This window comes from Entamoeba invadens, assembly GCF_000330505.1.
Source record: "Entamoeba invadens IP1 unplaced genomic scaffold scaff_1105074725743, whole genome shotgun sequence".
NCBI lineage: Eukaryota > Evosea > Mastigamoebida > Endamoebidae > Entamoeba > Entamoeba invadens.
In genome coordinates, this window is record NW_004440146.1 from 25822 (window position 1) to 51230 (window position 25409).

At 28.8% G+C, this 25409-nt stretch overlaps 4 protein-coding genes across 4 annotated transcripts; 1 reads left to right on the plus strand and 3 right to left on the minus strand.

The window, feature by feature from the left end:
* Positions 1–2422: 2422 nt before the first annotated feature.
* EIN_382320 (hypothetical protein) lies at positions 2423–3852 on the minus strand (the record flags this gene model as incomplete). Its single annotated transcript, XM_004254401.1, has 2 exons — positions 2423–2469; positions 2706–3852. The coding sequence occupies 2 exons, from the start codon at positions 3850–3852 to the stop codon at positions 2423–2425; spliced, it is 1194 nt and encodes a 397-aa protein (XP_004254449.1).
* A 9066-nt stretch (positions 3853–12918) lies between these two features.
* On the plus strand, positions 12919–13655 carry EIN_382330 (hypothetical protein; the record flags this gene model as incomplete). Its single annotated transcript, XM_004254402.1, has 2 exons — positions 12919–13259; positions 13310–13655. The coding sequence occupies 2 exons, from the start codon at positions 12919–12921 to the stop codon at positions 13653–13655; spliced, it is 687 nt and encodes a 228-aa protein (XP_004254450.1).
* A 1500-nt stretch (positions 13656–15155) lies between these two features.
* EIN_382340 (hypothetical protein) lies at positions 15156–19481 on the minus strand (the record flags this gene model as incomplete). Its single annotated transcript, XM_004254403.1, has 2 exons — positions 15156–18919; positions 19037–19481. The coding sequence occupies 2 exons, from the start codon at positions 19479–19481 to the stop codon at positions 15156–15158; spliced, it is 4209 nt and encodes a 1402-aa protein (XP_004254451.1).
* A 2217-nt stretch (positions 19482–21698) lies between these two features.
* Positions 21699–23753, minus strand: EIN_382350 (hypothetical protein; the record flags this gene model as incomplete). The annotated part of the gene is made up of 1 exon (XM_004254404.1): positions 21699–23753. The coding sequence occupies one exon, from the start codon at positions 23751–23753 to the stop codon at positions 21699–21701; it is 2055 nt and encodes a 684-aa protein (XP_004254452.1).
* Between the last annotated feature and the right edge of the window lie 1656 nt (positions 23754–25409).

Sequence of the window (25409 nt, forward strand, 5' to 3'; positions counted from 1 at the left end):
TGTTGCATCGTTTGGCCATGTGCCCACTTAAACTACAAATTCTACATATTTTTTGTTTTTCAAGAAAAAATGACATCTTTGATAGAGCGTGCTTCTTGTAAATTCTTTGAGTTTTTTCTGGGTTTTCGACTGGAAAAACTTTTTTACTTGGTCTCATTTGTGAATTTTTAAGAGTCGGTGGATCGAGTGAAAATGGGATTCCTTCAATCTGTTTGACCTTTTCTTTTTCCGAATTTTCTTTATAATTTGAACTGTTTAATTTATAAACAGTTGAAATAATGTTTAACCATTGTGCTTTAAGTGAGGGGGTGTAGAGTATGGTATCAACAATTTCATCAAAAGCAACGACATGGTCTTTTGCTTGTCCATAGATTTAATTTCTCAGTTACAGTTCGTTTCACAAAGGAGTGTTCGGCAATCGACACTTGCTCCACAAAAGCACCAACACCAAAGTCTGACAGTTCAAAGAGTGGTTCTCGAAGTCCAAGTACTTTGTCATACAAGCGTTTATAAAGCTGATGAACACAAGGACAAACTTGTTTGAGTTTTAAATAAGCATCACATGGACAATAGTATTTGGTGGAACCTTCAAGCTGCGCGAGCATTGGGACCATTGAATAATTATTAAGAAGATAGACTATCCACTCACGTTTAATTTTGTTTATATTCTGAAGACCGATAAGCTTGTTGACGTTTTGTAATTGAATTTCTGTATAATATGAAATATAATTATTCACAAATTTGTTTGCCTTCTCAATAAATATTTGTGTCACTTCAATCAATGTAACAATTTTCCCTTTTGTTTCACGTTTTATTACTCCAAAAACCCCTTCGACTACATTTGTGGTCAAGTCGTGTGTGATTCTTTCTGTGTATTGAGGAATCCAACTTAATTTTGTTTCTTCGAGTTGCTCAAGAAATCTAGTCTTTTCATTTCCCAATATTTTAACAGAAGAGTGTTGTTGACATGATTGACAATAGTCAATAAATTCATGAAAAAGATCAACATTATCAAGAACTCTGCCTTCTTTTGTGTATTCAGAATCTTTGCATTCTGATTTATAGGTTGCAATTAATTCCAAAAATTGTTCACCTGTAATTTCCCGATTTATTAGCTTTTTAAAAGACTTATAAATTGTTGAATTTTTGCCAAAAGCGGTTATAATGTTGCGTCTTATATGTCTGTAACAAAATAAATTTTTGCACTTGGAAATATCAAACGAATTGCTGTTGTTTGAGCAGCACAACGATCAACAACAAACGTGTTTATATTGTTGTGATGGTCTTTTAGAAAAGATAGAAATTCTTCGTAATAAGACGTGAATCTATGCCTGATAAATCCAAAAGCTATAAGTTGGCACTTTCCGTTGATGTCTTTGCATAAAGCTGCAACAATTGGTATTTGAAATTTGTTGGTGCAAAACTTGTCGTCTAAAAAGACGCAATCTTGACAGATGTCATTTCTAAGTAACTTGTTAAAGAAAAAGCATTCATCGAAAACATCATTTGAATTATTAACAAAAAGTGTATCAAAGTTTGACAACTCAAAAACAAACTTCAATAGTTGATTGCATTGTTCATTTGTCATTGCACCCAACATTCGTTTTCTTTCTTTTTTAATAAATAATTAATGTAATTTAATTAATTAATAATTAAATTAATTAAATAATTTAGTGTACTTGTTTTTGAGTTTGTCTTCTGTGATTTTTTGCGAAACATTTTGCTCTATATCATTTGCAATTATCTCTTTTGAAATTTCTGACATTCGATTTCTCAACATTTTCATTTGTTTTATCGTGAATGCGTGTGAATGTCCATCATGTAACTCAAATTTAATTATCTTTTCACTTGTACAATTATCAAACATCACAATAATTTTAGAATCACACTTATATTGTTGTTTGTATACACAGTTATATTTAAACGTTTTTCTATCTTTACCTGTGTCTTTTGCATTATATAGTGAAAACAAAGTATTATCAATTTGAATTCTACTTGCTTCAACTTTTTTGTCGTTGTATTGTATCTAGCAAGACTCGTAGTTATCATTTTAAGTTTGTTGATTAATTCAATTGGAGTTCGGACTTTTGTTAAATCTGTGTTGTTTTTGATAATTAGTTGTACGTTGAATTTATCTGTAGATTCAATATTCTGAGTATTTGGAAATTTTGGTATCATAATTCCATTCAGTTTATCTATAAGTCCATTTTTCCAATCTAAAACATTTTCAAAACCCCTTTCCATTTTGTTATTTTTAAGTTTTATTATAAAAACAAAGTTTGTGTTTATACATATGAGAAAAAAGTGACAATTGTAATTACCCTGTTGTTTGGTTTTATTCCCTGTAGTTTTGTTGATGAAATAACAATTTATGTCGAAGTATATTACTTTATTTTATCGGGACATTTCACTTGTTCTATTTCTATTTATAATTGCGATTGCGGACGAAAGCCAGCACCCTTATTTTAACTTACATAATTAATTTTATAAAAATTATTAAATTATAAATGAAGATTAAAATAGTATTATTATTAATCATTAGTAATGTTCAAGATGTTTTTTGAATGTCAATTAATAAATTAATATTTTATTGATTTATAAAAAATATTATTTTTAATCACAACTTTTAAAAATCGATTATCAATTTTACTCGTAATGAATAATTGTGTTTGATGAATACCAATGATCACCAAAGTTTTGAACACTTTTTGGAATTGTCAAACTGCTTAGATGAGGGCATTCGATAAAACAATCACTTTTAATTGAGGTGACACTTGATGGTATAACCACACTGCTCAAACTGTCACAGTGTTCAAAACAATTATAAGGAAGTGATGACACACTTGATGGTATAGTCACGCTGCTTAGACTGTTACACCAACAGAAACAGAAATCATCAAGTGATGTCACACTCGATGGGATAGTCACACCACTCAGTTTTTCACATTCATCAAAACATCCATTTTCAAGTGAGGAGACACTCGATGGTATGGTCACACTTGTCAAACTGTGACATTCACTAAAACAACTTCTATCAATGAATGACACACTTGATGGGATATCAACACTTTTCAAACTTGTGCACCCAAGAAAACATTCCTCACCAAGTGATGTCACACTAGTTGGTATTGTAAGATGACTTAGACTACTGCACCAACATAAACATTGATATCTGAGTGATGGCACACAATATGGTATTACCACACTGCTCAGACTGGTACATTCATTAAAACATTGACTACCAAGTGATGTCATTGTTGATAATAGTATCACATTGCTGAGACTTTTGCAATTATAAAAACAATAATCACCAATAGATTTGACATTTGATGGAATTGTCACACTTTCCAATGTTTTACATTTTTCAAAACAGCCATTACCTATTGCTGTTACATTTAAGGGGATATTACTGCCAAATTTGTGTCTGTTGTATTTTGTGTAAGTCACTCGTTTAAATACAACGTTACGATCTTTGTTTTTGTCAACAGTGCCATAATTAACACCGAACCATACAACAATCTGATAAAACATCTTTTCCAAAACAGTTACAATATCTTCGTTGACATTTTCATATTGTTCACTGTCTGAACCGGCTTTATACCGATCATCTTTTAATTCTATGTTGATAACAAATCCGTTGCCAAAGTTCTCATCGCGAGTGCTCCACAAGTGAAGTGTCTTGATATTTGGGAAGTATTTCACTGTTATGTAATTTAACGGAATTGGGTTATAATGGTACTTCTTAATGTTGTCTTTAAACTTTTTGCATACAAATTCAAGATTAACAAAGTCTTTGATGGTCTTGAAATACTTTGAGACTACCATAACGTGATAGCTATCAAGTGTGGACATTCTGATTATGGCATTTTATTTTCTGTTTAAATATATTACTACACATTTTTGTATATTATCGGAACTATATATTTTAGTATAATAAAATAATAAAATAATAATAATGAATAAATTAAAATAATAAATTAATTGTTATAATTAATTGTGTAATGATGATTATAATACTACACTTATTATAATCATTAACAAAAATATTAATAAATCTTTGTGCACAATATTTTTAAATAGAGTTTTATGTAGCAGAATGCAATATTAATTGAGTATTTTTGACGTTAATTATAAAAGGTTGCAAAGGACAATTTCATGTTTGAGATTTCACTTCTTTTTCAATGACTCGATTAAACGTTTTTATAAATAATTTGTTTTAAATATATCGTCGATAATGGTTAAAAGATATTGTAGTTAAAAAAGCCGGACGATGTTGATGTGTAAATTAACCCTTCGAGAACCAAATAACAACATAATATTACAATAAAACCCCTTATTTACTTTAATTTTATGTATTATCAAACTAACACAACAATAACAATAACATAATAATTATATGGTAAAACAACGCTATAAAACGTCAATTTAAGTCTAGAAAAATAGCTGTTTTGGATACATTATACAATGGATGACAAAAGAATAATAAATTGTATTGTAATTTTAATTATAAATAAACTATAAAAATCAACCTTTGAATAATATAACTGATAGTAAATTTATTATATATAATGATTTATTACAACAATAATTATAATAATAATAAAACTAAACCAAATAAACACCAATATGAATATAATTAAATTGAGCCAAACATGAACAGCCTTGATTATGCTTATTCGTTTTTCATTTGCATCTTTTTCCTTCTCTTGTCTGTCGTTGATTTTTGGATTGATTTTCCACCAGACAAAACGATATTTCCGTATAAGTCCTTTCTGATGTCGACATCGCACTTCATGATTGAGTTGTAAATTGTCTCGTGGATACCTGATGCTTCCATACCAAGGAATGATGGCTGGAAGAGTACTTCTGGGCATCTGAATCTCTCGTTGCCAATGGTGATGAATTGACCATCTGGAAGTTAACGTGACTTCTAGAGTTCTGATGATGAGGCAGATTTTTGCATTTCTTCGTCAAATTTAATGCAAGGCGGCAAAGTTATTTATAGTAATAAGTAATTATTTATTTTTTGAATTTTTATGCCAAATATAACAAGAAATTTGTGTGTTATTTCACACAATTATTTAATGTTGATTCACGATATTTATTGGATATTCAGATGTTTTTTCGGGATGTAAGGATTAAAAAATGATAATTTTTGATTATAAATTGGTTTTGCACATTGTTGTTTTAAAACAATGCAACTTGAAACTATAAATCTATTCATAACAAATCTTGAAATAACTAACTCAATAATAATGTTTATTCAAATTTATATCGAGTATTTTTTTGTTTTATAATAAACTATTTTGTTTTGTAGCAAGTGACGTTGTTTTATGTAAGATTTAATTAGTACTTTTAATAAATTTAAACCATTTAATTGTTAAGCAATCTTCAAATAAAAACGCAAAAATGTTCTTTGTATCTAATTTGTTAAAATAGTATTTATTAATTAAAAATAACTATAAATATCTTGCATTATTAAAACAATTGAAAAAAAAATGGTAACCTTACTGTATTTATTTTTAAAAATGAAACAAAAAAGTCTATTTAAAAACACAAAACACAATTCGTTACAAAATCAATAGAATAAACAATACATTATAAATTATCTAATAATTTAACTATAAATGTTAATAATATAATAAGTAACTATTATTTGCCTATTTTTCATTGATCCATTGTCGTTGAATAACAGATAGTCGTTAATTTAAAATATTCTTTAAAATTATCTATTTTAAAACAATAATTTTTATCATATTTTTGTTATTTGGTGTGTTTAAATAACATTATTTTAACATTATTGTTATGTGAAAAAAATATTTATTTTATTATTATTATATTATTATTTTAGACTCTATTTTATTATTGGTAAAATAATATTATAAATATAGTTTGTAATCAATTCTAACACCCAAATAATTTAAATTGTTATCTATATAACAACCACATCAATTATATTACATATAATCATTTTATTGATCATTCACTAAACCAGTGTGTTTCTGTTTATATAAATTAAATGCTTATTTGTTGTGTTTTTAATTTGAACAATATATTACAATCAAAACACGCTTTATTACAAACACTATGTATCTTCCATAATGATAACATTATAAAAAGGGGTGATTATACCATTTTTGTTATAATTATACATAAAATACAATATAGTTATAATTACACAACATTGTTATATCAATGTGATTACTAATCACTTCGATGAAATCACGTTGTTGTATAGATATTATTGTTGATGTGTTATTGTGTCAAAATAATGTCTGTTGATTGTTACTATAATGTATAACAATTATAATTATTAAACTATTATAAATAACATGATAAATTATTAATAATATATTAATTTATTTTATTATAAATTTAGTTTAAAGTGTTGTTGTTGGTTTAAGTTGTGTTGTTTTAACACTTGTTTTTTCTTTGTTTTTTATTATCTCTATACATTTACTATAAGTTTTTTTGTTTGTTGCTCAAAAATGCACAATTCGAAAATGAATAAACAGTGGCTGCAAAATATGCATTTATTTACCAAATACAAATCTTTATATTCTAGATAGATTGATAAAACACCTTTTGCCTTTTGTTTTTGTTTGAAAATGATTAAATATTCAAATTACAAACAATGAATTTATATCTTGCTTCCTCGACAGTGGCACGACGTGAAATTTAACGAGTGATCACAAAAACTAGTGGTGATCAATTTTTATTTAAATGCGATTATTTTTATTGTTAAAGTTGATTTTATAATTTTTTTTGATTTTGCGATTTTTGATACTTTTGAAAATGTATTTTAGTTATTTTTTGTATATTTTACACTTATTTTCTTTAAGATTTATTTTTCGAAGTCGGAACAAACAAAAGTGTCTTTACTTATTTTATTTCTTTTACAAACAATAGTAAAACCCAATTTTTAAATTTTTGTATTTTTCAAAGTTTACAAAAAAAATCTATTTATTTTCCCTTGTTGTTATTGTTTTTGAGATCAATTGCATATTGAAATTTCAATACACCTCAAAGTCTGTTATTTATTTTCTTTTCTTTGTTATTTTATGATGCAATTAATTTTGAATATTCCGGACCAGTATGTTATATGATGCAATTTGGTCTTTGATATATTTTATAATTAATTTTATTATTGTAATAAGTTGTGGTCATCTCAATAAATATTTGATCTGACTTTTCCATTGAACTGTGACTTGTTTCTAAAAAGGATCAAGCAAAAAAGTGAACCTTTGTTCATCCCAACTTCAACAAAAATATCACTGTTTACTATAATTTATAACATTTTAGCATAAAAATTTACTAGAGCCGTCGTTCCAGTATGTCTAGCTTTTTTGAAAAAATTAAAGAAAAAAAATCACATTTACATTACAATTGACTAAGATTTTTATTTTTTACCAATTTTGATTTTCCCGTCCTCGAAGGGTTAATCACAAAGGATTGGGGGACATCTCGTAACTTGGACAATTGGTAACTTCAACATAAAGTTCAAAAAATATATTTTTCGATGTTTTATTTTTATTTTTTTTATTAATTTTTTTTCTCGGCAAAAAATATTTAAGTATCCATTAAAAATAAAAAAGCCCAAATTGATATTCAAAAAAGTTTATAATTTTTTACATGTTTTTTTAAATTCACAACATAAAAAATATATAATATAATTATCATTTAACAATTATAACCAAATAATATTAAATTGTTAATTTTTATTATTCATCAATACAAAAAACTAATTATTATTTAATAATCAAATGTCTCAAAACCCTTCCGAAAACGACAGTAATTTTTATGAAAAATTTTCACCTGTGGGTCCTGTTCATATACTATCTCAAAGAAAAAAGGATATGATTATATACGAAAATCACTGCTTTAAAAAAATAAGGGAAGGGTATTATTCATGTGTTGCACCTAAGTGCAAAGTCCATTTAATTGGATCAACTGATGATTCTCTTCATTATGGTAAAACGACTCAACACATCGATGCCGAACAAAGTTTCAAGAAGAAGCTTTATCAGAATCAAATAAAGAAAGAACTATCACTCAATATAAATCTCAAGAAAATGACACCAAGAACTTTATTGACTCATTTCAAGAGAGGATCAATATCTACTTCAGACGCCACACTTAACAATTTATCAAAAGAAACATTGATCGCCCACCAAATCCCAATACAATTGAAGAGATTGTTGTTAATAATTACACCAACATTTTATATCATAACAATAAAAACACCACTCTTCTTTTTGGTGATATGGAACAATTGAAGCTACTTTTATCTGCAAAAATGATATGTATGGATGGAATGTTTTTAGCATGTCCCACACTTTACTCTCAACTGTATTCGATTCATGTGGTTTTACCCAATGATCAACACTTTCCGGTTGCTCATGTTCTGATGAATGAACGTTCTGAAACATCATATACTCAATTGTTCATATCTTTGGAAAATTTACTTGGACAATCCCCTTTCAAAAGAGCAGCCTTGATAATGTCTGATTTTGAAAAAGGTTTAATTGCGTCACTTTCTAAATTTGTAAATTTTGGACTCGTACACAAATGATGTTTTTATCACCAGAGACAAGCAGTAATTAAGAAAATAAGAAAATTTGGTTTGATCACTACATACAACAACCATGGTGTGTTGTTTGAAGCTGTCCAATTAATGTACAGTTTGAGCTTTTTAAAACCCAACGAAGTAAGAGAAGCGTTTGATATTTTGAAAGTATGGTATGGCAGTTGTAAAGAAGTCGTTCGAATATTTGAATATTTTCAAAACACGTGGATTTGTGGCAGTTTTCCTTTGATGATGTGGAATCAAAGAAGTGCTTTGATTCGAACAAACAACATTTGTGAATCATACCACTCTGGACTGAACAAACGTTGTGGAGGACAAAAGCCGTCTTTCAACAAATACGTCGAAATCAATGGAGAAATAATTGAAGAAACTCGAAAAGATATTCAAAAAATGAAAATTGGAATTCGTCAACCGACAATAAAATGGGTAGCGTGTTCAACAGAAAGACTTAATAATATTGTAGATGATTACGAAAAGAAAGTTGTAACACTTTATGAATGTTTGAAAAACATCGCTGGTGTTTTTGAAGATCACAAGGCAAATATTGTGATTGATGATGAGCAAACAAGCGAAGAATAAAAATATAGTTATTTAAGCAATATAATTTTTAATTGGTTTTATAATAAATTGGTAATTTGATTGTAAAATAAATTTGTTAAATAATATTATTATTTAATAAACAGAATAATACAATTGAGTAATGGCTATTAACTCATTTTTTTACTTTTAACTCACTTGCTTTGAATAAACTCACTTCTTATTATTTTACTCACTTTTGAAAATATAACTCACCAAAAAAACAATTTATTATCTTAATAGTTAATAATTTAATAAATCAAAAAAATGCTTAAATAATAAATTTTTGGTTTTCTTTTAATTTTCTATTTAACTATACAAATAAAAAAACAACTTGATCAATTAATCAAAATTGCCATTAGTAAAAACGTTAAAACATAAGAACGAATTCGAACCAGTAATGATAAAAATACATTTTAAGCATTTTTAATAACTTGTTATTCATGTCAAAGCCAACATTGAGAATGGTTTATAAACCATCATTAAAAACACGGACACCTCGTCGATTAATAACAAGGACACAACCAACACAACCACAACCACTGCAAATATCACAGCCACAATCACAGCCACTGCAACCAATACAACCACAACCACTACAACCAACACAGCCACAGCCACTATCACTATCACTATAACAAACACAACTGCTATCACAGCCACTGCAACCATCACCATCACAACAAAATTTACCAATCCAATTGTCGTTTAATATCAATGATGTTGAAAGACCAACTAGAATAACGGAATCACAATTTTTCATTAACACGATATTAAATGACGGAGAAACAGTTTATCAGCCAAAGGCAGATATTGTTAGCTCTAAAATTGCTTCACATTTAATGGGAGAATGTTTCTCCTTTAATTGTATTGATTTAGGTAGCGAAAATTCAATTACTTCATCTTTTTCTGATGAAAAAAATGTTTGGGAACACCAGTTTAATTTACATACTTGCAAGTTTCTTACTGGTTTTGAACTTGAAGAACTTGTTAACCTATTTGATATTATTGTTAGCAATGCCACATTTACAAAAGAAAACACGTTCAAACAAAAAGGAGTAATTGATCAAACACTTTTTAAACAACACAAAAAGTCGAAACTTGCATATCATGAACAATCCGTGTTGATGTTGACATTTTTACATACAAAAACGACACATTTTGAATTATATGAACTCCTTTATGGTATGGATACAACAAAAAATAAAAACACAAAAATAAAATTTATTTCGGATAATTTAACTAAAGCCATAATTAAATTTCATCTAAAAATATACAAATCTTTGATATTATCAGTTCAAAATATACCAGAAACTCAATTAGAACACGTCGCTGTAAGAAAAAATCCATTATATTTAAAAATAGAACCCAAATTAAAAAACACATACTACATTGTGGATGGTAGAGACCAACCAATACCGACTCAACGTGTCTCCAAAGTTATTCAAAAAGAGTATTACTCATTTAAAAGTAATTCAAGTTCAATGAGAACACAAATTTTTGTCAACAGAAATGGTTTTGCAGTCCACGTACAAGAGTCCACACCCGCATCAGTACACGACTCGACTTCTGTAAAACTGGATTTGTTAAATGTTTTGTTTTATGGAAACAAATTGTTTCTTGGTGATGGGGGATACGCTGGATGCTGCAAGTGTGTTTACCCAATTACGACTTCATCCAAGAAAAAACATACAGCTTCGATGCAACCATGTTATTGAAGGTAGAAGGTTTACAAGAAAAATTACAAGGAAGATTTTCTGGTTTGATTGTTCAAGGTGTGTTTAATGGCAAGTTTGAGAGTACCTCTGGTTTAAATAAAGTGTGTTTTTCCAAATGTGTATTTAAAACAAACTACAACATTGATGACAACAATGAACTTTCGTTTGTCAATAATGGTGTTGTAAAAAAGGGTCGCTTAATGAAATCTCTCAATTCAATAACACCAAATTTAAAGGACAGTTATTGAAGGTTTATCATGGTAAAGTCTTACTTGAACTTAGAAACTCGTTTATTTCGAGTTGTAGAATTGTGGTTGAAAATCACTTTGCTCGTTTGGTCACCTGTTTTCCAAGAATGGATGCAGTTTGGAACAATAATTTAACCCTTTACAAACTCTCAGTTCAAATTTGTCATGGTCTAACAAACTATTTAATTTCTTTAAAACCTTTGAGAGACCCCATTGGTGATGAAACAAAATTGCCAAAAACGGCAAAGAAATGTCTCCAAATTTTGAATAGAGTTGAAGAAATAAACTATTCAACTGAAAGTGATGACTGTTTCCTTTTTGATGAAAGTGAAATCATTTGATTTTTAATTGATTTGATTTTTATTTTTTCACTTTCAAAAAAAACAATTTAAATAAAAAATTATGTTATATTAGAACCATAAAAAAGATGAATTAAATATGTAAATTTATAATTTTTTTTAGTAGTAAATATTTTTTGATAAAAATTTCATTTTGAACATGTCAAGTTTATGTTGTTTTTTACCAAAAGAAAAAATTGTGTACCATTAATTGTATTTCTTATTTTTCTTTTTTTTAAATGTGGTTCTATATAGTTTATTTTTTTACTATATAATTATAATTATTTTTATAGGATTTAAACGATAAATATAGTTTATTTAGTTTTTCTATCCTTATTTTTCTTTTTATTATAAAATTAAAAATATTTAGTTTCAAATAGTTAAAGTGAGTTTTTTTATAACAAGTGAGTTTTAGTAAAGAAGTGAGTTAACAGCCATAAGTGAAAAATTAGGCAACATTAAAATGTGGTATCTATTTTATTAATTTCTTTTTAATTATTTTTAATATAAGTAAAATATTTTACTATTAAAAATAAGTAAACTTTTTATTATTAAAAAATAGAATAATAAAGTATAGGTTAAGTGGCTTAGTTTTGTCATGCCCCTCAATTTGTTTACTGGAATATCTTGATTTAAGTTATTCAAAAAATGACAAATTCATTAAAATTCTTGATAACACAGAAATAAATATCATATCCATCATAATAGACCAATGATTTTGAGGTATTAGTCAAAACTATTTAAAAAACAACGAATTTGAGCAAAGTCATATTTGCCTTAATAAACTAAAGTAGTAACTAAGAAAAAGTATCATGTGATAATTTATTTTTTGTACAAAAAGATGGCGACTAAGCGAATATGAACACATAAAAACGCAATGATTCGCTCTTTCAAAACTGGATTTTGTATAATTTATTTGGTTTAAATTATTGCTTACTGGACAACACATAACAATTACATCATTGATTTTTGATGTAAATAACAATTTAAAGATCAATGGGTAACTGCTAATAAAACCCATGTCTATTACCAATACACACACCACACGAAGAGTCCCAACAAATGGGATCATAAGAACGGAAATTGACCAAGAGGTTGAAAACGCCAGACAATCAACTCAACCACCAACACACACGACACAATCTCCCACTTCACACTTTTTCTTTAATGTTCTAATCGAAAGATATGGCGGGCTTGAACCACTCTTTACATTCCTTGGACTAAACCCGTTGGTATTCTTGATGATCAGACCTGTGGTTAGTGATTTGTTTGTGGACAAAAGAGGAAAAAAGTCATTCTTCTACAATCCCGACGACCGCATCCTCCTTCTTTATTTGTTCTTTAAGTATGATAAATTAAGAATAATTCGTGATCTGTGTCTTCCTTTTGTTAAAACCAATGAACAAATAGAAAGAGAGATCATAATAAGTTCAAAACTGTTCCTTCATATTATGAGAGACTCTTTCATTACATTTAAGGGCGAGAATCTCCTTAACACTAATGTAAGTGCTATTATCGATTGCACAATGGTTCCTTGTAATCGACCAAGCACTGATTTCGCTTCTTCGATGATATTTTACAGTGGAAAGTACAAAGCATATTGCATTAAGGAGGAAGTAATCGTGAATGCAGAAAGCGGAACAGCAGCTTTTGTTTCTCAAGGAAAACCAGGAACACAGCACGATATGAAACTTCTGAAAGAAACGGCTCAGGAAATCAGTCATATGCTGGGAGGAAAGAAGATGATAGGTGACAAAGGGTACAAGAAAATTGATGCTTATGTTCCCAATTCGTTTATCCCAACAACAAGTCCTCTCCGTGAAAACGTTGCCTTATTGAAAGATACTTCACAAGGCTTAAAACCGTCTTTGCTTTTGCAAGAACAAAGTTTGTGAAAGCGTTTGAAAATTTTGATGCCATGTTTGTTCTCTGCTGTTGTTTTTGCAATGTTGATATCCAAATTAACCCACTTATTGCGGAAGATGCAGCTAATTACCAAAACATTGTTGACAATTTAATGAACAGCATAGAAGAAAGAAGAAAGCTGCATCGAGAGAGTAACAGAATTTATCGAAGAAGACAACAAATTCAAATGAATGCTCTTATCAATGAGCAACACAGAAATGCCCGAAAAGATCAAAGTGGAGAAGATGAGACTGAAATTGAAGCAGACTTTCGTGATGATTAAAATTGACTCAATCCAAAAAGATTTTTTTATTTGGTATTTTTTCTTTAAATTAAACGGGAATTGTGGAGGGATAAAGGAGCATTCTCATTTAAACAAAGAGCAATCTTTGTGATAATTTCCCAACTCATAAGAATCTTTTATTACCCTTTTTCCTCAATTTCTTTCTCAAGTCTTGTATTTTGAGATAAGTCATATATTCACCCAAAAAGATTGCTACGAGAAACTTAAAGAAAACTTCAAAGCAAGATGATACGTTTCTTCGGGAAATGATCGGAAGAAAAAGCATTTCCAGAGTTTTTCAATTAAAGAATTGTTATTGTGATGATGTGGCTTTATTATTCAAAAAGTAATGGACAAAAAGAAAATGATTCTATAATTAAGAGTCGAGTCCATTTCTGAAACGTCATTGGTCTAATATTTCAAATTAAATATATGATGATGAAATTGACATATCGATAATAAATATATATATTTTTAGATTAACGATTTATCATTCCAAAGTAACGAATATTAACCGAGACATTATTGTGTTTTAATCAATCGCTATGAACATTTGGTTGATAGTTTATTGTACAATTCGATTTTTTCAACAAAGAAAACATAAAAAATTTATAAACTTTTTTGAATATCAATTTGGGCTTTTTTATTTTTAATGGATACTTAAATATTTTTTGCCGAGAAAAAAAATTAATAAAAAAAATAAAAATAAAACATCGAAAAATATATTTTTTGAACTTTATGTTGAAGTTACCAATTGTCCAAGTTACGAGATGTCCTTTTACCATCACAAAGTGAGTAAATTAACTATTCTATCAATAGATGCTCTATTTGCCTTTTCTTGTTGCCAGCACATTTCAATCACTTTAAACAGAGTTTCTGTAATATTTTCTTTTCTTTCAAGTCGTTTTCCAGACATCACAAACTCGGCTATTTTCCAAGGAAACTTAAAATTCTCTATTGGATATGCTTTACACCATCAAACACTTCATACATAGTGACACCAAACGAATAAATGTCTGCACTTTTTGTGTATTTTTCCTGTTTTAATACTTCAGGCGCCATGTAAATTGGTGTGCCAATACCTTTAGTAAATGTCATGTTAGTCATCAACAAGTTGACATTTCTTGCACTTCCAAAATCAGTCAATTTTGCATTCACTTTATCGTTTTCATTCAATGAAAACACAAGAATATTGTCTGGTTTGATGTCTCTGTGTAAAATTCCGTTTTCATGTAAATACAAAATCCCTCTTGATGCGTCCAACATCATTTTAATTCGAAGTTTCATGTCAACTTTGTCAGATGTTTTGTGTTTTATCAAATCTTGTAAACTTCCATATTGTGCGAACTCGGTGACCATACATACTTTATTTGGTATGAACACGGCTCCATAAAAATATACGATATATTCATTCCGAAATTTGTCAAGCATTTCAACTTCTTTTGTATATTCATCAACTGTATTCTCTTCATTTGAGTTGGCAACTTGTTTCATCTTTTTTTATTGCAACAACATTTCCTCTATAAGTTCCTTTGTAGACAATACCAAATGACCCTTCGCCGATTTTTTTTCAGTTTTAATTTCGTCGTAATCCAAACGTGTTGATTGCTCCACCAGTGCTTTGATGTTCATCAAAGTCGTGTTTTGTTTACCACTATTTAAATCAAGTGAGACGATCATAACTTCATCACTCAAATCCATAGTGCAAAGTGGTGTTAAAAAGACTTCAAATTCACATGCAAATCCGCTTTTTAAAGTCACTATTTGTGGTTCTGTGCGAATTGTGTATTTGTCGCATTTGTCTTTTGTTGTGATTTGGATTTTCACATTTCCTTTTGACGAGTTTCCAACACACAACAATTCACGACTTTCATTCTCGATGTGAATTTTGTCACTTTCATCACCAAATGAAATTTCATTTTTGTTTGATAGAATGTCGCCATCTAGTTTAGTCATCATGATATTAGAGCGACTCATCTTGAAAACACAGATGTCTTCTGTGTGTTTGTTGTCTTTCTTTTTCAACAAAAACAAAACAACACTTGTTATTGTTGCTATAATTATAACAACTAACACAACAACACATACTACTGAAAGACCAACAACCACACCATAATTCGTGTTTGCAAAACACTCGATTTTGTCAGCACTCAACTTGTAGCCATCTGCACACTCCCAACAAAGAGAGTTCTGTGATGAGATGCAGTTTGGTATTTGTGAGAAGTGAACACACACGCCGTCTTTCAGAATGTTGTTATCACCACATTTTGAACACTCAAAAGTGGCATCACATAATGTGCAGTTTTTACCACATTTGTTACACAAATTGTCTTTCAGTGCAAAACCATCTTCACACAATGTACACCCACTCGTCGTCTTGTTCAAACAGTTGTTCAAGTCTGTCTGTGTGTTACACAGCTTTGTGTTGTTATTTGGTGTTCTGTAATATCCATCACTGCAAATAACACAATCACCATCATTGGAACACGTCGCACATGACGTGTCACAACCAACACATTGTTTGCCATCAGAAGATCGCATGTACCCGTCTTTGCAAGCAACACACCCTTCGTATGTCGACATCATCACATCACACACATTTAATAACTCATTGTATTCAAAACACTTGCCATTCTTGCTGTACGAGTACGCATCACACTTTGTGCAATACGTCAAATTGGAACAATGTTTGCATGGGTATTCACATTTTACACAAAGTGAGTTAAATATGTAATACCCATCACTACATCGCAAACACCCCTTTGAACTCTTCAGTATGCAGTTGTTAGTTGTAGTTTCACTTATTAATTGTATATTGTTTGTGTTTTTGTTTATATCGTTTTCAACACGTGAATTGTCGACAAGAACAAAGGATTTGTTACACTCTAAACAAGACGATGACACAACATTCACATGCTCGCAATCTAAATATTTCTCTTCTATTGGCAAACACCCAGTCGTGTCTTTGTAATGATCGTCTTCGCATTGTTTACATACATTTCCAACAAATTCTTTACAATTAATTGAATCTGTTGAAACACATTTTCCATCAACTGTACTTTTGTTTTCACACACAATGCAAATCTCTTTGTTTTGAATCACGCACTCTTTGTTATTGGAAACACATCCAGCATTTACAATGTGATAATTTAAGTTACACTCAATACACACACTTCCATTATAATTAACACAATTTGTGTCTAGTGAACACAAAAATTTTGATGTTATTACAAAGTCACTTTTACATGATATGTCGACTGTATTATTATTAACATTTTGACAAATCTTTGCATTGTCACAATTTGCAGTTAATCCATTGTTTTTTAATGTTGTGTAATATCCATCATCCGCCAAATAACAAAACTCGTTTTGTGTATATCTGCAATTGTCAACTTTGATGCCTTCTTGCGTGTCATTATTGTATATCATACAAATAGTCTGGTTGTATTGACTAAGTTGGTATTTGCACACGTTTTCAATTAAACAATTTCCGTTTGTTGTAATAATGTTCTTGGTACAGTTATCACATGTTTTCATTGAATAATCAAAGCAATTTTCATCTTGTTTTTCAATGCATTCTTTATTGACTAAAATGTGATCTTCATCACACATAAAACACGAGGAATTTACTTGATGCAGACAGCCAACATCATTAACATCTTCTTTCGATTCTTCATAATTATAATGTGTTGTGTTTGAATATGCAAAAACACACTCAGATGTCATATCATTTATAACATACGGCGCAAAACATTTTGAACATGTTTGTATCCCGTTGTTATATTTACATAGTTGGCAATTTTGAATCAATTCAAAACAATTTATACACATATTGGAAGTGACTTTCACTTTGCCTTCTTCACATGAAATACACCCATCACCAGTTGTAACTAAGTCATTTGAACATGCCAAACAATCTTTGTTTTTAAATGAGCACTGTACACAATTTGTTATTTGTGAACACTCTTTGCACTTGTTATCTTCCAAGTAATACCCACTTACACACTCAATACAGTTTCTCTCAGTTTCATTTACATTCAAATCACATGAAGAACAATTATTATTTAATGAACATGAGACACACTCTTCATTTCCGGTGGTTTGGTTTATTATTTGCTTAAACCCAGACCGACATGATGTGCACTCCCCACTCTCTCTACAACAGTTTGTACACTCACTTGGACAGGCTAAACATGATAAAGTTCCACCAAGTGAATAATTATTATCACCACAAATTTCACAATTTCCATTATGACCAAATCCATATCCAGCGTAACACGTTAAGCATTTACCACTTATAATATCACATGTTTCACAATTGATATCACATGTATTGCAAAATGTTTGTCCTTCTTTTGATTGGTACGTATTAATGTCACATTGTTGGCATTTATTGTTTGTTGAATTTGCATAAGTTCCGGTTGGACAGATGCTACAATTAAACTTCTTGTCTAATCCATACCCAGAAATACAAGTAATGCAGTTTCCATTTGTTTTGTCACATGTCTGACAATTTTCATTGCATTGTAAACACTGAGATGATCCTTCATGTGAATATGTATTTGTTTGGCACATTGAACAAGTTGTTGATTGCATAAATGAATAAGTTCCTGCTGGACAGACATTACATTTGTTTGTAAGTTGAATTGCCAGTGTTCCAGCCTCACATGGATAACAGTAATTTCCAGATAAAACACACCCAGCCACACATAAAGAGCAGAACCCATTTTTTATTTCACATGATTTGCAATAATTGCTGCATTTTTTACATGTAGTTGAAAAAATTGTATCTGAATAATAACCCTCACTACAATTTGTACAACTATCACTTCCAGAAGAACTTGAATATGTTCCTGTTTGGCAAGGAATACATTGGGTGCCATCTCCATTCGTACCAGAAGGACAATTGGAGCAAATGGTGTTATTTATATACTGCCCCTTACCACACAAAGTGCAATGCCCATTTGTTCTGTCACAAGCAACACATGAAATACAATTTAAACAAGTAGAACTGTTGGCTGAAGAATAAGTATTGTCTGGGCAATCTAAGCATTCATTTAAGTAGAAATAATGACCAGCGGGACAACTCATACAAACACCATTTGAAACATAAGAATTTGTGTAACATGTCGAACAGTTTCCATTTGTGTTATCACATGTTTTGCAAGTCGAATTGCATTGAGTACAAGAACCACTTCCAATTAAAGAATATTGATAAACACCACATTTTGTACACGAAATAGTACCACCAGCTGAATAATAACCTGCTTTACATTTTTCACAAATTCCATCAGAAATAAAGCCACTTCCAACTGAACATAAAGTTCACTTCCCATTTAATGGATTACACGAAGCACATGTGGTATTAATACATGGCAAACACACAGAAGCACCATCCAATGAATAATAACCACTTAAACATGTTGTACAAATTGAAGCTCCCAATGAGGAATAAGTTCCAGCAATACAATTACTACATTTGGATGACCCCAAATACGAATAAGTACCAGCAGAGCATTTGGTGCAAAATTCTTTTTTGTCCCCATTAGAATACGTCCCGGCTTCGCAAGTGATACAATTCGAAGAATTGGTTTTTGGTGCGTATTGTCCATCGGAGCATAGCGTACAGCTTACGGCCCGATTGTTCGAGTAATAACCTTTTTGGCAAGGATACTTATTAATTCCATCTGGACAGTAATATCCAGCTTTACACGAAAAACAACTGGAATCCGAAACATAATACCCCACTTCACAAATAATGTTTGCAGAAAATACGACATTAAAAAATACAAAGAAAATAAACGATACATGACAACATCTAGTCATTTTAATTTAAGTTTAATGAATTATTTTAAATTATAATAAGTAATTAAATTGAAATGTTTATAATTGTATTGAATATATATAAATTAATTAATTCATTGTGGTTGTTTTGTTTTATAAACAATAATTTATTATTTATAATTGGGATAATAAAATTTTCAATAAAAACATGAAAATATAACATATACTTTAAGATTGATACATAATTGGAGATTCTTTTTATTTAGCGATTGTTAATAATATAATAAAAACGATAATGGTTATAAATCGGGTTATAGTATATATAACTAACCAGATTATTTTTTATGTATGACAATAAATACGGTCAAAAACGTCTATTTGTCAGAATATCAGCAGAAAAACGTATCTATTTGTCGTGAAAGAAAGAATTTTGTATAAAGTTTGTTTTAATATTCAAAATTGTTTTACAATAAAAAATAATTCATCTTATTGTTACACATATTTATAATTGACCATTCATACAAAAAGCCAGTTTTGCAATTAGAATTTTATATTATAAGCACATTCGAGTGTATTGTTATTGTATTTTTAAATTAAATTATGTTATATAAATCATTGTTATTAAAAAGGTTTAAATGGTATTATTAATCTTTTTAAAAATCAAACTTGTTGTACAAATAGAAAATTATTAATTGTCATAAAAAAGTGGTTGTAATGAAAATAATGTTATTAAAAACAAAAAATCTAATTTGTCAATAATTTTTGGTGTTTAGTATAAGTCAGTAATTAAATGAAACAATTTAATTAATTTGTTTTATAATATTATATAAGGAATTAAAAATGGTAATAATGTTAATATTTTCAACTTTTGACAAAAATTATAATTCTGTATGTGAAAAAGACTTATCAACCTTAGCAAGTCAACTGAATCAACTTTTTTTGTGGGAAGGTGAAATCTGGATAAGATTTATCTAGATCATATTTTATTTTTAAAACAATTAAAAATAAATTCAAAACACGAAATCGATTAGTTTTCGCTCAAACTACTGGTCTTTACAGACGCATGTTTTCTATTTTCAATGTGTTCAAAATAGTCAATACTTGCTGTTACGAAAAATAAACATAAATTTTCATGAGAGCGCTTCGATTTTTATCAATTTTTCATTATTTAAATTGGTTTGTGACACGCAGTTCTTAATTTAAGATCTTTTTAGTTCAAATACAAAAATAAAAAAAAGTGAGTTATTTTAAGTAAAAAAATCAAGGATATAAATTCTCCAGTTTTCACTTCGTAAGGTTAAAGAAGGTATATTTATGTTTTTGGTGAACCTTTCAACAGTAAAAGATATAGACAGTAAAATCAATAATCAGCACAAAACGTTTGTTAATTTAAACACAATAACAGCTTTTATAAAGGAATGTCATATTTGTAATATAATGTCATATTACACGTTGTTTATCAATAAATGCCTTATGATTAATTATTGGCTTTCAACTTTATAAATATACAAACTTGATAATTGTAATTGTTGCTTGTTTGATTTGGACATTTTTTCAACTTATTCATAATAAATTGCACATCCCCAACATCCTTTCATTTTATATCGTGATGAAAAGGTACAGTCAATTTTGATTTTGAAGATGAGTAAAATATTTTTATATTTTATAATAACTTTTATAATGTTTAATATGAGTAAAAAAAGATTATTTTTAGTAATGTTGTTGTGATAAAATGCTTTATTTAAGGATTGTAAAACATTGTATTTTTAAAGAGGGTTTATGTGGGATAAACCAAAAACAACTGAAGAAAAAACATATTGTAATAAATTATAAAAACAAGAAATACAAATATCTTTAGCACATTATCTGTTTCACTTTACAATGATGATTTATTATTTCAATAAACATTTATAATTTTAGCCGAAAAACAAGTCTAAAATTCTTATACATTACACTTTGTGTCCGTCATATACAAACAACAAATTGAAAGTTTGAAAATAATTAAAGAAGAAAAAAGACTTAACACTTTAAATAACATTGAACAAAATTCAAGTGGTCTAAAAATCGGGAAATTTCGAGTTTATTAAATAAATTTCCGTTTTTTAGAGTTTATATTATGTGCATAACATTACACAAGCCAAAAAAGGAAAATCATCAAAAATTTGATTAATATCCCTGGAAAAACAGGCCAAAACAAAAACAATGGCGTTATTTTAAGTGTTAAGTAAATACCTTATGTGTAATATTCTAATGTTACTATTATACTACAACTTTGTTTGTCAATGTATTTAAATCAAATTCGAATGGCTTTTCTCCATAGTTTATAACTATCTTGCTGAATACGTTCATTGAAATGGCGGTAGCAACACTGTTTGCATTAAATTCACGTGAAACCACATAATTTCCATTACAAGTGAAAAAGAATTTAGACGCCATTTTCTTTATATTAAAAACAATGCCGACACCAACAACGTCTGTTTCTCCCGTCTTTTTGCCGGATCGTATTTTACTATCATATCCATCAAGATCGCCGTTGTTGTATATGGTTTCATCATCGCTATGATATCCACAACTCATTTGTTGCCACCCTAACATTACATTTTGATATACAATGTGTTCAAACACGTTCATTATACCAACGGCAATATAACTGTTCCGAGTCAATTCAATTTCAAAATATCTGACATTAGCAATAGTTTTAATAACATCGTTTTTATCAATAAATTGCATTTCACATTTGCAGTTGTTTCCATTTAAAAATCCATATGAAACAACCATATCGTACATATCTTTTTCAACTTCTTTTTTCCTTTTTATTTTATTGCCAACGACTTCCACACGCGGACTCATTGAAACAAATTTGGACATTTTCCACTGACCCTTTTCTTTTATTTGGATTGGAAATTCAAAAATTTTTTCAATACTGGTTTCAATATATGTTTTATCGGAATATTTACGAAGGTAAATAGACGAATTAATTCCGTTAAAAATTATAGCTTTAGAATTGCTTAAATGGACTACTTTATTATTAAAATCGATTTTTGGTAATGAGACATTATTTGATTCAACGACGGTAATCGTTTTCAGACTGTTTAGTTTCTTAGAAAACGTTAATCGATTTCCTTGATAAATAAATAGTGTTTTTAAATTGTCGAGGTTACAACTAAAATAAGTATCATTGACATTCCACAACTCGATTTCAACAAGTGCAGCCATTTCGCATTTTTCAGTGAATATAATTTTAACTGCATTTGTTATTGAAAGGCTTTTTAAACACGGAAATTGGTTGTCAAATTTGACTTTAACAAGTGAAAGAATATTTAGTGTTTTAATGCACGAAAAGTTGATATTGAGAACTTGCGTTTTTAAATTGATTTTAGCTTCTTCTTCATTTTTGGAAAGCAAAGTTAATTGTGAAACACTTTTTGGAAGCACCCAAGTCGTTTTCATAATTTTATTTGTATGTATATAAACGACACTTGTGGAGTATGTGTTTTCAATGATTTTGTTAATAATTGAAGTCGCAACAAAACCTTCAATACAGACACTTCCTTTATCACATAGAATTCGGTCGCTCAGTGTCTCGCACATATTTGAGACACAAGTAGCATAATAATAAGTTGTTTTCTTAAATAATTTAAGCACTTCCTTGTCTTTTGGGTGATGACTGATTGTTATATAAACAGTGCTTTTTTCGTTGTCAAGAAGTGTTTGTTCTAACAAATTTAATTTGTCGATAAAAACAGTGTTTAACTCAATTGGTTTACCTCCACTCATGTTAATGACAATTGTCTCTGGCAGGTTCAAGTACTTCTCCTTTTTATTTTCCGTGTAATCAGCAATGAAGTCAATAAACGATTCAAAGTCTATGTACAAGTACTTTAAAGCTGTCAAATATTTAGTGTGATGTGTTATAAATTTTATGCACTCCAAAGTTAATATATATTCATCGTCATCGGGGTTTGGAAATAACAAAGACAATCGAACTACTTTGGGAAATATTTTTCGAACAAATTCGGTCGTCCACAATCCATTTTTAAATGCACAAGTGAAATCGACGTTGTAAAGTTGTTTTGGAAGCGTGAAAAGATCAGTAGAAGTAAACTCATAATATCCAAAATCAATAGTTTCAGGTGTAAAGTGTTTGTAAAACCAAATAACAGAAGACTCGGTCATGAAAACGGGATTGACTTTCAATGAACATAAAGCAGATAAACATACTTTGGAAACTTGTATAAAGCTGTACAAAGTTTGACGACTAAAAAAGTTTAAAGCAACCTTCATCAAGAAGACTATTTCCAATTTGATTGCCATTATATGTTTAGTTTCATCTATAATTTGTTTTTATAATGAAATATCTTTGTTGTGATCTTTTATTTTGAACTGAATATTTTTATATATAATTAGACAAAATTTGGTTTTTTTAATTAATTTTAAATAAGAAAAACATTAAAAGTAATTCGTTGGTATTTAAATTAAAAGACAAAATGTTGCTAAATTAATATTAACTTGCATAAAATCATAAATTAAAAAACGATATCAATGAACTTGATTTTTACATGTAGACACTACATTTATGGTATGTGGGTATTTTTTGAGCAGAATTATAATTTTCATCTTAAACTCGATTTGTGGCTATTTGTCTCTTTGATTTTTCAAACAATCTATAAATGAATAAAAATTTTGATTATGATGTTGGATGAAAACTTTTACAATAATTTACTTTTCAACGCAAAAATGAAGATAAATTTTTGAAAGAATTTTTAGTATTATTGTGTAGTTCAATGTTAATTTTGAAACTGTTGACAAAAACAATGGTCGAAACATCAAGTTAAAAATATAATTTACACTTAAAACTATAAAAAAATAATTGTTGATAAATTTTATTCAGTGACATCAATTGGTGATCATTGTTATTTGTGGATGTAGTACTTTAAGTTACCTTTTAATGTCATCAAGTGTTACATCAATTATTAAACAATGTTTTCATGAGTGTAGTAATTCGACTGGTATAACAATATCATCAAATGTGATATTCATTGGTAATTATTGTTTCCAAACAAACACAGTAGTTCATCGAAAATAATTTAGTTATTAGTTTTTATAAACCAATAAAAATAAACAAAGTTTGTATTGTAACAGTGTTGGTGGATAAAAGTCTGATTGATAAAATAGTGTGGTTTATTTTAAATTATAATACACTAATAAATAATCATAATATTTCTTTATCACATTTGCTTAAACTGAAATCAAGTATTTTACACATTTTTGAATATATTTACTCTCATTTTTCCATTTGTTTGTGATTTGTGATATTTTTTTAAAAGATACATGAAAGGTTATGCATTTATTGCATAAACAGACTTAAGTTTTGTTTTTAAATATTTTTTTTAAAAAAAATATTATTCTTCTTGATAGTTTGGTTTTTTATCATAGTACAGGGAGGATAAAAAACCGCTTCCGTCTTTTTAACCGCTTCCTATCGATTTAATAGTTATAAATAATAACATTATAATAAAAAGTATGATACTAATTACCACCTCGGACAGAAAAAGTCTCCACGAGGCATATTCAGCCTTCATGGTAAACAGTACTATAAATTTTATTATATTAATATTATTAATAACTATTAAATTGATAGGAAGCGGTTAAAAAGACGGAAGGGGTTTTTTAGCCCCCCCTGTATAATGTAAATCTGATATGTTAATATATAATGTATATTTATAAAACAGTATTAACTTAAATGTGAATTAATTAAAACAATAAAATATATTTAAATGTTATTTTTATCAAATTTCAAATTAAATTATTCATTAATATTTTTATAATTCGCTTTTATTAAGTTTATTAATTTAATTAAATTATCACCTTGTTTAGTTGGGGCAGACCTTTCCCACCCTCACCCCGTTTACCAAAATAAAATATTTGCCGCGAGTGTTTTTTGGAGGAAGTCCACTTTTTAGCTACTGT